This window comes from Equus caballus, chromosome 15 (genome assembly GCF_041296265.1).
Source record: "Equus caballus isolate H_3958 breed thoroughbred chromosome 15, TB-T2T, whole genome shotgun sequence".
NCBI classification, from domain to species: domain Eukaryota; kingdom Metazoa; phylum Chordata; class Mammalia; order Perissodactyla; family Equidae; genus Equus; species Equus caballus.
In genome coordinates this window covers 107,088,050-107,101,086 of record NC_091698.1, presented here as the reverse complement: position 1 = coordinate 107,101,086, position 13,037 = coordinate 107,088,050, and the positions used below count along the sequence as shown (strand labels likewise).

Genomic DNA, 13,037 nt, shown 5'->3' with positions numbered 1-13,037 from the left:
ATGTGCTGCACAGTCAGGGCACCGGGGCTCCAGAAGGTCTTGAGGGCACGTGTGAGCCACAAACAACCCTGAGTCACCAGCAGACGTGCCTGAAGCCTGCGTGCTCCCCCTCTCCTTCTGTGCTGATACTTCTGCAGGGCTAAGTGTGACATCGTCAGTGCTCGAAACCCTGAAACTGCCATAATAAATGGATATTTGGATGAGATTTTATTGATATTGATACCGACTCTGATATCAGTTTCCCCACATTAAACCCAGCATATATGAGGTTAAAACCAAAACACTCATTCCCTGCTTACTCCCTGGCTTCCTGGCTCCAGAATCCACTATCCTCCATGGAGACAGACACTGTCAAGGACAACCACCTGGATTCGTTATCTCCTCCCCATAAAGAGATAGGCTGGTAGGAAAGCTGCTGACCAGGAAGGTCACAGCTCCCTCCTCTCTGCAAGTGTGTCAAGGCCAAACACAGGCTGGTATGAAAGCTCCAACCAGCAAGGCCATATGCTCCCCCTCCCCTACCTAAAACTCCAAATAAAAACCCTTCCTTTTAGCTTCTCAAGGAGTTTGGGATTTTAGCGTTAGCTGCCCTCTCTCCTTGCTCAGTGCTGTGCAATAATAAAATTCCTACTTTCTTCCACTATGCCCAGTGTCAGAGACTGGCTTGCTGCACAACGGGTGAGCGAACTCACTTCAGGTTTGATACCAATATCTAGTAGCAGGACAAATAACTTTGAGACTTCAATTAATTTAGAACATCATTCATAATTTAAAAAACAAGTTACTGTTTTCAAAGAAATTAAGATCTATACAGTATTAATGAGAAACTGTAAAAATGACCAAAATGCAGCATATGCAGCAGAACTTTGATCTTAAAGCCATACAGTCAAGTTCACCTTTTATCACTATGAAAATGCACATTCAAAATCAGAAAATTCAGTGATTTTGCCACTTAAAAAGTTTTTAACTTTATAAAATGATCTTTTATAGAATTTGAGTAACATATAACTCCTAGTGCACTGAAAACCTAATTCAATTTACAAATATTGGTTTAGTCACATTTCAGAGAAGTTCATGACATAAAACGAGGGTTATTAACATGTGTACCCACTACACACACTGCCCACCACTTTGTGGATTTATTCACATGATGGAACTTCCTTTAAACAACAGAGGAAGACTGAACATTGGGCATTGTTCCTGGACTCTGATATTATCTTAAGGTAGTTTAATTTATCATCCCTTTAGGTAAATATTCTGTCAAGGAAATCAAACGAGGCACCACCCTCAAATACACAAAAGGCTTTATAAGTGTCCCTAAAAAACACTGAATTTCTAACATAATTATGCAGACCATTTCCAAATTTAGATTAATAACAGACTCTCAGGGACAATTCACCCAAGAGCACGAAGACGTCACACACAGATGGTCGTGGAGTCGCTCGTCACTAAGCAAAGTGGAGAGCAAGTCTGGCTTCCTAGATGGAGTCTTCTCAGTGCACCTCACTTGGCATTTTAAAGTTACAAACGTGCCCTCACAAGGTGGAAACCTGTATTACATATCACATATGTTTGCTCCTACAACCGCACGTTGGCAGAATATCTTCCTCAGCACCTCTTATTCCACCCTCACTTAATGCTTTTATAGTTAGCACTGCCTCTGTTTAGAAACATTAGAGATAACACAAGCATATGTTTTAAAATGAACATGTTTTAAATGTCAAGTATATTTTTATAGATTATCCGCCCAAATGCAGGGACACTAAAATACCACCAGTCCCTAAATAATTTGCCAATTAGCTTTTAGAATGTCCTGATGGCAGATTCACTCTCTAAATTTAGTTCCACTTACGTCTCAGAGCCCTTCAATCAAAGGGGGCGAACTCACACCACCAAGAAGGCCTAAGAGTCAAGGCATTTTGTTTTAAAATGCCTTATAGATGTTCTCTTCTGTTACATGAGACATCACCTTCGTTTTAAAGTAAACATAAAGTCCTCTCCCTCCTCATCCCAAGGAAGGCTGCACGGAGGATGCGGTCTGTCCCTGACAGCTGCGGGGCCCTCTCTCTGTGACACACACCTGACACCCACAGGAGTGAGCCTTGACTCAGGCTATTGCGTGAACTGATGTTCATTTTCTGAGCTACACCCACTGAAAGGGAGTGGCAGGCAGAAGAAAGGCAAGACGGAACTTGGCTGTACAAAATCCATGAAAAATAATCCATACTCGGATGTTTTTAAGTTAGGAAACATGGTTTATCCACAAGTTGGGCGAGCCTGACACATACGTGGATGCTGACAGAGATCAAGAAACATCTTCCATCTCCGGCTTCAGAATACTCTACCGAAAATTCAGCTTTCCTAGGTGAATTTTCTTCCAGTGCTAAAGCAGTGCTTCTCAAATTTGCATGTGCATGCAACTCCCTGAGACCCCGTGTAAATGCAGGTTCTGACTGATGAGGCCTAAGCGGAGCCTGCGGTCCTGAACTTCTCACAAGCTCCTGGGTGACCACAGCTGCTGGTCCAGTCTGCACTTGGAATAGAAAGCTCCCATCTTAAGTGAGAGGAGTGGCTGAGCCACATAAGGATAATTAATATTATTAATATTATTATTATAAGAACAAATTAAAATTTTTTTAAACATGTAAAGGTCTGTTAACTTCCGGAAATCTGGCTTAAGAAATTAAACTGTTTCTTTAATGCAGGCTCAGTCAGCACTCTAGTCTGCAGCACTGCCCAAGCCAGCGTGCATGTGACTGTCCAGGAAACAGCCTACAGGTCCCCTGGCATGGTGAAGCACAGGCAGCAGTGCCAGAGGCTCAGCTCCAGACCAGGTCCCATGCGGTCAGTCTGGCTGCCAAGAGTCATAGGAGAAGCGTGTTAAAAATCTGCGCTCCTGGCCACACTGCCCAGGGTCTGATCCAGCAGGTTGGGGGGAGCTTAGTGATGTATTTTAATGACCCAGGGAACCCTGATGTGCCGATGTGTTGGGAATTACTGATCGGTGTCTTCTTAAACCACTATAAAATGTAAACATTTTATCAAGAAAGGGAAAACACAAAGTTAAAGTTTATTTATGAGATTAGCTAGTGAGTTTGCAGGATAAGCTTGCAACGTTCTCAGAAACTGAGAACAGGAGCAGGTGGGGCTGAGGAGAGCCGCAGTGGAGAGGGAGGCACAGTGTTTAGGGTCACAGCCCCCTCAAAGGGGAGGCGGCCAAGAGAGGCAGGAGGCCTCCAGGAGGCCAGCTGGGAAGACGGCCAGGAGGAAAGGCGGTCTGAGGGCCTGTGGCTCCAGGGGCTTGACGGCCTGAAGTCAACAAATGCAGAAAGAGACTCAGAAAACAAGACGAATTTAGAAATGAACAGCATGCATTTTATTTACCTACCAGGAATGATCTTATCAGGTCCATTTCTGGAAGTTATTTCCGTGAATTCTCTTAGGATTTTAGCAGCTTTTTTTGCTTCTGATTTCAAATTGGAAGGTATAGGGTTATTCACTGAAAGATTAAAAAGAAAAGATTTGATCAAAAAATCTACTAAGTTATAAGTTAGAAGCTTATTGTAATTTCATTTGTCTCATACAAAATTAAGCATTAATAAACTGAATCCTACCAAAGGAAATAAATTGGAATCCTCAATTATTGACTGTTTCATCTCTGTTTTCCTAATAAATTAAATTCACTCTGAGATTGGGAATCCCTAAACTCTCAAAATCCCAGACATCACAAAATCGTGAGATTCTAAAGGATCTTGAACAAAATCTGGTCCAATCTCCTGTTAAAAAAGAGACTTCAGGCCTAAAATGGAGTCAGTAATGCTAAGCCCACACCAGCAAACAAGACAACACTAACAGCAGTGTCAGCCCCTGCCAGGAGTGGGACCTTCACCCGGTCCAGCTGGAGTTGCCTGGTCAGCTCCTGTGAGGCAACCAGCCTTCCCCCAAACAACCCACTGCCTGGCACAGCCTCTGAGCCCTCCTGCCCGAGAGGTCTCCCCTGAGGTCAGCTGCTCCCAGCTCCTTCCCGTTTAGCAGACAGGATGCTGCCCGACTCACTGAATAAAGCAATCTCCAATTTACTTAGCAGGATTTTGGGTTTTCTTCACATTCCCAATTAAGCATCTGCTCCCTGTAACTCTTAATTCACCTCAATACCAATAAAAAACATTAAAATTTTAAGAATTAACAAAAGATGTATTTTACAACTGTCTATAATAAATAATATAAAATTTAATATATTTGTCTATTTTTTTCAAAAATGTTTGAACTATCTGTCTGGATTTTCCTTATTAGCAAAATTTTTGGAGACAGGAATGGACTGATTACTGCAAGTACCGAATACTTCATTTGTACTGCATTTTACGTTTCCAGTATTGCTTCGGTATTCATAAACTCATACAAGCGACTGTTGGTCATAACAGTGCTCACATAATCCAGGTCTGGCCTAGGTGGGGATGGATCACTCCCTCATCACAGGACCAGGAGTCAGAAGAACCAAAGAAACAAGGGGCTTCAATGTAAAATCTGCTGTTCGGACCATCAGATGTATTTCTCATTTCAAAGACAGTGTTTTCAGCACTGAAAGTTCCATCGGGATCTTTTCCATTCCTTCCATCCCTGGCCTCCTTATGTTTATGTTGTTGTTTAAATCCCTGAGCATATTTTAAAAGGTGCTGTCATATCCTTGTCTGATAATCACATCATCTCTGTCCTTTCTGGGTCTGTTTTTGACTGACCCTTTTTCCTCTTTCTACCCATTTCTGGTAGAATGTGATCGTTGCTACTTGAGTGAATACTGCCACGTTGAGCGTCGTGATTTTGCTGTCTGCTTTAAACAGTGCTGAGCTGTGCTAGCAGGCAGTGAGTTACCCGAAGGTCAGTCCATCTTTCCAAGAGCTGCTGTTGGGTTTGCTTGGCGGGGTGTAAAGTGGTCTTCAGGGTGAGGTGGCCCTGCTATCAAGGTCTGACTCCTCGGGCTCTCTCCCAAATGTGCTCTCATTACTGAGCTCTCTCCCAGCCTCGAGAAAGCTCTGAGAATTGCTCACCTCGCGGCTTCTTGGTGGTTGTTCTTAGCCCTGCCTTGAGAGTTCAGCCCACACACACAACGCTCGGTATTCAGCCAAGGCTCGAGGGTCCTTTGCAGATTTCCAGAGCTCTTTCTCTCTTTAACTCCCTCTGCTCTGGAAATCCGCTCTGCAAATTCTGGATGCTCAGCCTCTCAGCTCCATCTGTCTCTTCCATTCAGCAGGAACACATGCTCCAGCACCCCCTCCATGGGCTGTAGCCCAGAAAGTGCCCCGGGCAGGACACGGGCAGCCATAGAGTTCAGTCCACTTTCCCTCCTCTCTGGGGTCTCAGACCTGCTGAGGGTCTGGCGAGGCTGTGCGGACACAGGCTTGCTCTGGAGGGCAGAAGCCTTAAAGGTCAGATCGTACATATTTCAGGCTTTGCAGATCAAGAGGCAAAGTTGAGTTCTCCAATCAAAAGACACCAAGGAGCTGGATGGATTGAAAAAACAAGACCCACCAATATGCTGCCTCCAGGAAACACATCTCAACTCTAAAGAGAAACATAGGCTCAGAGTGAAGGGATAGAAGACAATATTCCAAGCTAATGGCAAACAAAAGAAAGTAGGTGTTGCCATACTTATATCAGAGAAAGCAGACTTCAAGATAAAAAAAGCAAGAGAGGCAGTATATAACGATAAAAGAGACATTCCACCAATAGGATGTAACACTTATTACCATATATGGATCTAACAACACAGGGACACCAAAGTTCATAAGGCAACTATTAACAGACCTAAAGGGAAAAATTAACAGCAACACAATAATAGCAGGGAACCTCAACACCCCACTTACATAAAGGCAGATCATTCAGACAGAAAGTCAACAAGGAAATACTTGATTTAAATGAAATACTTGATCAGATGGGCATAAAAGATAATATATATATAAAGCATTCCATCCAAAAACAGCAGAATACACATTCTTCTCAAGTGCACGGGGATCATTCTCAAAGATTGACAATATGCTGGGAAACAAGGCAAGCTTAAATAAATTTAAGAATACTGAAATCATCTCAACCATCTTTTCTAACCACAGTGCTATGAAACTAGAAATCAACTACAAGAAAAAATCTGGGAAAGTTAGAAATATGTGGAGACTAAACAACATGCTACTGAACAACCAATGGATCAATGAAGAAATCAAAGGGGAAATTAAAAAATACCCAGAGATAAATGAAAACGAAAATATGACATACCAACTCTTATGGGATGCAGCAAAAGTGGTCAGAAGAGGGAAATTCATAGCAATACAGACCCACTACAACAGACAAGAAAAACCTCAAATAAGTAGTCCTAAACTGTACCTAACAGAACAAGAAAAGGAAGAACAAACAAAGCCCAAAGTCAGAAGAAGGAGGGGAATAATAAAAATCAGAGCAGAAATACATGAAATAGGAACTAAAATCCTTCCTACTGAGAAAGGATTAAGGAAACTAAGAGATGGTTCTTTGAGAAGATAAACCAAATTGACAAACCCTTAGCCAGACTCACTAAGAAAAAAAGAGAGAAGGCTCAAATAAACAAAATTAGAAATCAAAGAGGAGAAATTACAATGGATATCACAGAAATACAAAGGATTATAACAGAATATGATGAACAACTATAAGCCCACAAATTGGATAACCTAGAAGAAATGGATAAATTCTTAGGCTCATATAACCTTGCTAAACTGAATCAAGAAGAAATTGAAAATCTGAATAGACCCATAACAAGTAAATAGATTGAAATAGTAATCAAAACATCCCAAAAAACAAAAGTCCAGGACCAGATGTTTTCTCTGGAGAATTCCACCAAACTTTCAAAGAAGATTTAACGTGTATCATTCTCAAACTTTTCCAAAAAATTCAAGAAGATGGAACACTTCCTAACTCATTCTATGAGAACAACATTACCCTAACACTAAAGCCAGACAAGGACAACAGAAAGAAGGAAAATTATAGGCCAATATCACTGATGAACAGAGATGCAAAAATCTTCAACAAAATATTGGCAAATTGAATACAGCAATACATTAAAAAGATCATACACCATGATCAAGCAGGACTTATACCAGGGATGCAGAGATGGTTCAACATCTGCAAATCAATCAATGTGACACACCCCATTAACAAAATGAGGAAGAAAAACAACATGATAATCTCAATATCATCTCACATGATCATTTCACAGAGAAAGCATCTGACAGGATCCGACATCCAATTATGATAAAAACTCTCAATGACATGGATAAAGAAGGAAAGTACCTCAACATAACAAATGCCATATATGACAAACCCACAGCTAACATTATGCTCTATGGAGAAAACTGAAAGCCATCCCTCTGAGAACAGGAATGAGACAAGGGTGCCCGCTCTCATCACTCTTATTCAACATAGTACTGGAGGTTTTGGCCAAAGCAATTAGGCAAGAAAAAGAAATAAAAGGAATCCAAAGTGGAAAGGAAGAAGTGAAACTCTCACTGTTTGCAGATGACACGATTCTATATATTGAAAACCCTAAAGAATCCATCAGAAAACTATTAGAAATAATCAACAACTACAGCAAAGTGGCAGGGTACAAAATCAACTTGTAAAAATCAGTTGCATTTCTATACTCTAATAACGAACTAGCAGAAAGAGAAGTTAAGAATACAACCTCATTTATAATCACAACAAAAAGAATAAAATATCTAGAGATAAACTTAACTAAAGAGGTGAAAGACCTATGCACTGAAAACTATAAGACATTATTGAAAGAAACTGAAGAAGATATAAAGAAATAGAAAGATATTCCATGCTCATAGATTGGAAGAATGAAGACAGTTAAAATTTCCATATTACCTAAAGCAATCTACAGATTCAATGAAGTCCCAATCAGAATCTCAATGATGTTCTTCACAGAAATAGAACAAAGTATCCTTAAATTATACGGAACAACAAAGAACCCTGAATAGCCAAAGCAATCCTGAGAAAAAAGAACAAAGCTGAAGGCATCACAATCCCTGACTTCAAAATATACTACAAAGTTATAGTAATCAAAACAGCATGGTACTGGTACAAAAACAGACACACAGATCAAAGGAACAGAATAAAGGGCCCAGAAATGAAACAACACATCTATGGACAGTTAATCTTTAACAAAGGAGCCAAGAACATACAATGGAGAAGGATAGTCTCTTCAATGAATGGTGTTGGGAAAACTGGACAGCAACATGCCAAAGAATGAAAGTAGACCATTATCTTACACCACACACAAAAATTCACTCAAAATGATTAAAGACTTCAATGTATGACCTGAAATCATTTTGTAGAAGAAAATATAGGCAGTATACTCCTTGACATTGGTCTTAGCAGCATCTTTTAAAATATCATGTCTACTCAGGCAAGGGAAACAATAGAAAAAATAAACAAATGGGACTACATCAGATTAAACAGCTTCTGCAAGGCAATGGAAACCAGGAATAAAATGAAAAGACAACCCACAAACTGGAAGAAAATATTTGCAAATCATACATCTGACAAGGGGTTAAATTTGAAAATACAAGAACTCATACAACTCAACAACAAAAAATCAAACCACCTGATCAAAAAATGGGCAGAGGATATGAACAGACATTTTTCCAAAGAAGATACACAGATGGCCAATAAACACATGAAACGATGTTCAACATCACTAATCATTAGGGAAATGAAAATCAAGACTACAATGAGATATCACCTTATACCCGTCAGAATGGCTATAACCACCAAGACAAAAAACAACAAATGTTGGAGATGATGTGGAGAAAAGGGAATACTCATACACTGCTGGTGGGAGTGCAAACTGGTGCAGCCACTATGGAAAACAGTATGGAGAGTCCTCAAAAAGTTAGGAATAGAAATACCACATGACCCAGCTATTCCACTACTGGGTATTTATCCAAAGAACATGAAAACACTAGGTCAAAAAGATATTTGTACCCCTATGTTCACTGCAGCATTATTCACAATAGCCAAGACTTGGAAACAACCTAAGTTGAATGGATGGATGGATGAATCAATGGATGAATGGATGAATCAATGGATGAATGGATAAAGAAGATGTGGTACATGTATATAATAGAACACTATTCACCCATAAAAAAGATGAAATCTTGCCATTTGTGACAACATGGCTGGACCTTTAGGGTATTATGCTAAGTGAAATAAATCAGACAGAGAAAGTCAAATACTGTATGATTTCATGTGTAAGTGGAAGATAGAAACAACAACAAACAGACACAGAGAGACAGAGATTGGACTGGTAGTTACCAGAGGGGAAGGGCAGAGGGAAGCGGGTGAAAGGGGCAATAAGGCACATGTGTGTGCCAATGGATGGTAATTAGTGGTCGGGTGGGGAACATGATGCAGTCTCCACAGAAATTGCAATATAATAACGTATACCTGAAACTTCTATAATGCCTTATACCAATGCTACCTCAACTAAAGAAAAAGACTTCCATTAAAAATTACGTCAATTTACTAGTAGCCTTTAAAATTTTCCTATTACTAATGCTTTGATTATACAGTTTAGAGTTAGAGGGTCCTAGAAAAAATATAAACTAGTAAAATTCCAAGTGAATATATTTATATAGACATTTCAGCCTTTAAAGTACATTTTAAGGAGGTAGCTTTTAGTCGTGACTTGACGTAACATACTGATAGACATATAATTTGTTTGGTATTCCACAGTGATCAAGAAAAAATATATATGGTAAGGCATTTCCACTTTTCAAAACTTCTAATACAGTATGGATGTAACTGATATATTTTGAAAACCGTGATTGGTGAGCACATTCTCAGACGGAAGCTTGCTTCCTTTCCATTTTCAGGCTAAAAAGGAGAGGTGGTGCTGAGCTGGTGTGAATCAGCAATGCAAGTTGGCACTTAGCTAGAAAACTGACTAACGCGAATTTATCTGTTTATAACGCACACACATTGCCTGTAATTCACATTATGACTAGATAAGGTATTTGTTTTCTTAATTTTCGTTGGTATCTAAGAGGAGGCAATATAACCTGAATTTTGGTCGAAAGATTAAATTACCAGTTGCGTGGCTGGGATAGCTTGCTGCCCACCCATACGTGTGCCTCCTGCGCCACAGTGCAGTGCTGTCCCTGGGAGGCAGCTGCCCGGAGACGATGACGTGTGTCACTTTTAGGCCAAGACAGTAAGCAGCAGTGTTTCCCCACCATCCCTTTCCCATTGCTGGCTGGCTGAGATGTCTCTGATGCTCAGCCACAGAGCGACAGACGCAGGGCCCTGGATCTCCACAGGGGAACGGGGCTCCCTGCCCGGAGCGCCCACACTGAGCTATCACACGGCGGAGAACCAATTCCTATGGCGCTAAGTGACAGATTGAGGGGCTTGCTACTGCAGCTAACATGACCCTAATTACCACACTTAAAAAATTATTTCTGACCTCTTCACAGTATTGCTGAAGAAGGAAGATAAAAGAGAAGTATTTGTAATTTTCATTTTCTAACTCAGGACTAGATTTGATTTGTTTTATATACATTCTAACCACTTGATTAGAGAAATGGAAAAATAGGTAAAAACATTTGCCTACCATATGTTAATATTTTTCTCTCTTTGATTACATAGTATTCATAATACACTATTTGCAAGTCCTTCTAAAAAAAGCAAAGCAGTAATTTTGCCTTTTCATCAAATGTTAAAATGAATAAAAAGATACATCTTTGCTATACCACGTACTCCTATTATGCACACCTTAAAACAACTTCATCTCACAGGACCCTATCCTCTGCTTTCCTCATTGTGTTCCTAGTTACACTGTCTCCTCTGGCTATGAGCCTTCCTGTTCACCCAGAGCAGGTGTTGCAGTTTGGGTCCAAACAGCAGGCGGGATGCATGCGGCAGGTTAAGGAGGGGAAGTTCACCATGAGAACCACGCACTCAGCAAGGCACCCGAGGTGGGGAGGGAGTCCCCAGGAAGGACAGGTTGGGGAGAGATGCCGGCCTCCCTGGAGGTGTGGTCCAGCCCACGCATCGCGGAGGGCCACGCTGCACCAGGCTGGGCCTGGTCAGGACTTGCTGGGCCAGCAGGGCCACCCTCTGGGATGCAGATGGTCAGCAGCTGGCGGCATGGGCCTGCCATGGGAGCCGGGGTGCTGGTAGGGACAGGGGTCCTCAGGGCTGTGGGGGCTCTGGTTTCTGAGCGGAGGGGGCTGTGGCCCCGTCCTCCAGGCTGCAGCGGGGCCCTTCCTGGTCTGTGGCCGGGTGGGCTCCACAAATGTCCTCTCCCCACGTCGCTGACCACTGCCCGTCCCTCTGGCAAAGTCCCTCTAGCACCCTCCACTGAGGGAGCTTCACCCAGTGCCAGCTTTAAAGGAGTGATTCTTTAGAGAACGCTGTTGTTGGTCCCAGGGTGCATGCTGAGGGAGCTGGGAGGCAGGACTGATAAGGGCTACCTGGGAGTGGGCAAACTGTGGCGTGGGCCAAACTCAGCCACCACCTGTTCTCCTAGGGCCTGTGACATAAGAACCGTTGGCAGTTTTTAATAGCTGAAAAATTTAAATCCAAAGAAACAGCATACTTTGCGTGAAAACACATTTTTGAAGATGAAATGAGTAAAGTCACGTCACAGACCAGTACTAACTGCTCCACGTTTGCAATCTGTTTTGACAACAAAGTCACTGACTTTGAACCTCAAGTAGCAAAACGTTCTCCCACAAAGAGAATCGCCTTCTTCTCATCAGTAGACTCGTATTACGAAAACATTCTCAAGTATTGCTATATTTCAGTTTTCATCAATAAAACAATCTGTGGAAGTTCGTTTCCTCTCTTGTTGTCTAACTGTTTATACGTCCCCAACTTTGCCTCTTGGTCTGCAAAGCTTGAAATACGTACGATCTGACCTTTAACGAAAAAACTGCTAGCCTCTGGACTCTTGAAATACAACGCATTCATCAAGATCAACTTTAAATGGTGCTTCTTAAACTTGAAACCAATTTTACGCGAAACCATTCTGCATAGCCTTGAGTAACTGAACTCGTACAGGCTGACCTCCACTGGTGTCCCCGTCTCCTGTTGGGTGAGGGGCTGTCCCTTCCTCTGGCAGCTGAGACCACACAAGACAGTCAACAAATCTGCCCCAAATCCGGTTCAGGTAGTCCAGGAGGGCCAGCCGCGTGAAGTGTTCACACTGACTCCATCTGCCTCCAGGAAGAGCAAAACAGCTGACCTACCTTCCTTCCCAGCCTCTTTCTCAGACAGGTCCCCTTGTCTTCCCCAAGGCTCCACCCTTCTCTATTTACACTCAAACCTTGGGTCTGTGCCTTTAAGCACCATTTATATCTGATAATTCTCCAAGTCTTATCTATTCTTTGGACCTAAATTCCCAACTCACGATATCAATTACCTGCTTGACCTAGGCATCCAGTATCAACGACATATCTCAAACAAAACACATTTAAACACAGCTTGTGGCGCTCCGCCTCCTCCCCCACCTGTCCTCAACCTTCCTCTGCAGGTCAGTTTCATCGCCTGGGAGCTCACACTCAAATCCTGGGCCAACTGTGACCTCTATTTCTCTCATGCCCTGCACCAATCCATCAGCACACCCTACTGGAACATAAACCTTCAACATATACTCAGAATCTGATTACATCTCTCCTTCTCCCCTGCCACCTGCCTGGGCCAAAGAATTATCAGTTCTCAGGGTGTCTATTCAACTGCCTCCTCACCAGCTTCTCTGCTCGCAGTCTTGAACTCCTACGGGCATTTCTCCAAAGAAGTGCTCCGTCTAAGTAATATCGCAGATACTATTACTCCATTGCTTACATCCTTCAAAATTTTCCCATATTTAGTCTGACCATGGCCTATATCACTACTCTGTCAATTAATTATATCTGTCTATGTCTATCTATCTATATATCCATCCTATCTATCATATCCATCTATCCCATCTATTTATCTGTCTATCTGATCTTCCTTGCATGGCTCCTTCACTA

At 41.9% G+C, this 13,037-nt stretch overlaps 1 protein-coding gene across 22 annotated transcripts in view; it reads right to left on the bottom strand.

Annotated features, from left to right (window-relative positions):
• SH3YL1 (SH3 and SYLF domain containing 1) overlaps positions 1-13,037 on the bottom strand; it is a 47,892-nt gene that overhangs the window by 29,767 nt on the left and 5,088 nt on the right. For 20 of the 22 annotated variants that reach the window (XM_014731335.3, XM_070236818.1, XM_070236824.1 and 17 more), the window contains one exon: positions 3,389-3,499. In XM_014731335.3, the coding sequence (XP_014586821.1) occupies positions 3,389-3,499 (111 nt within the window). Of the gene's footprint in view, positions 1-3,388; positions 3,500-10,110; positions 12,073-13,037 lie in introns of those variants that run through there. The other 2 variants (XM_070236812.1, XM_070236811.1) reach the window with 2 other exon arrangements.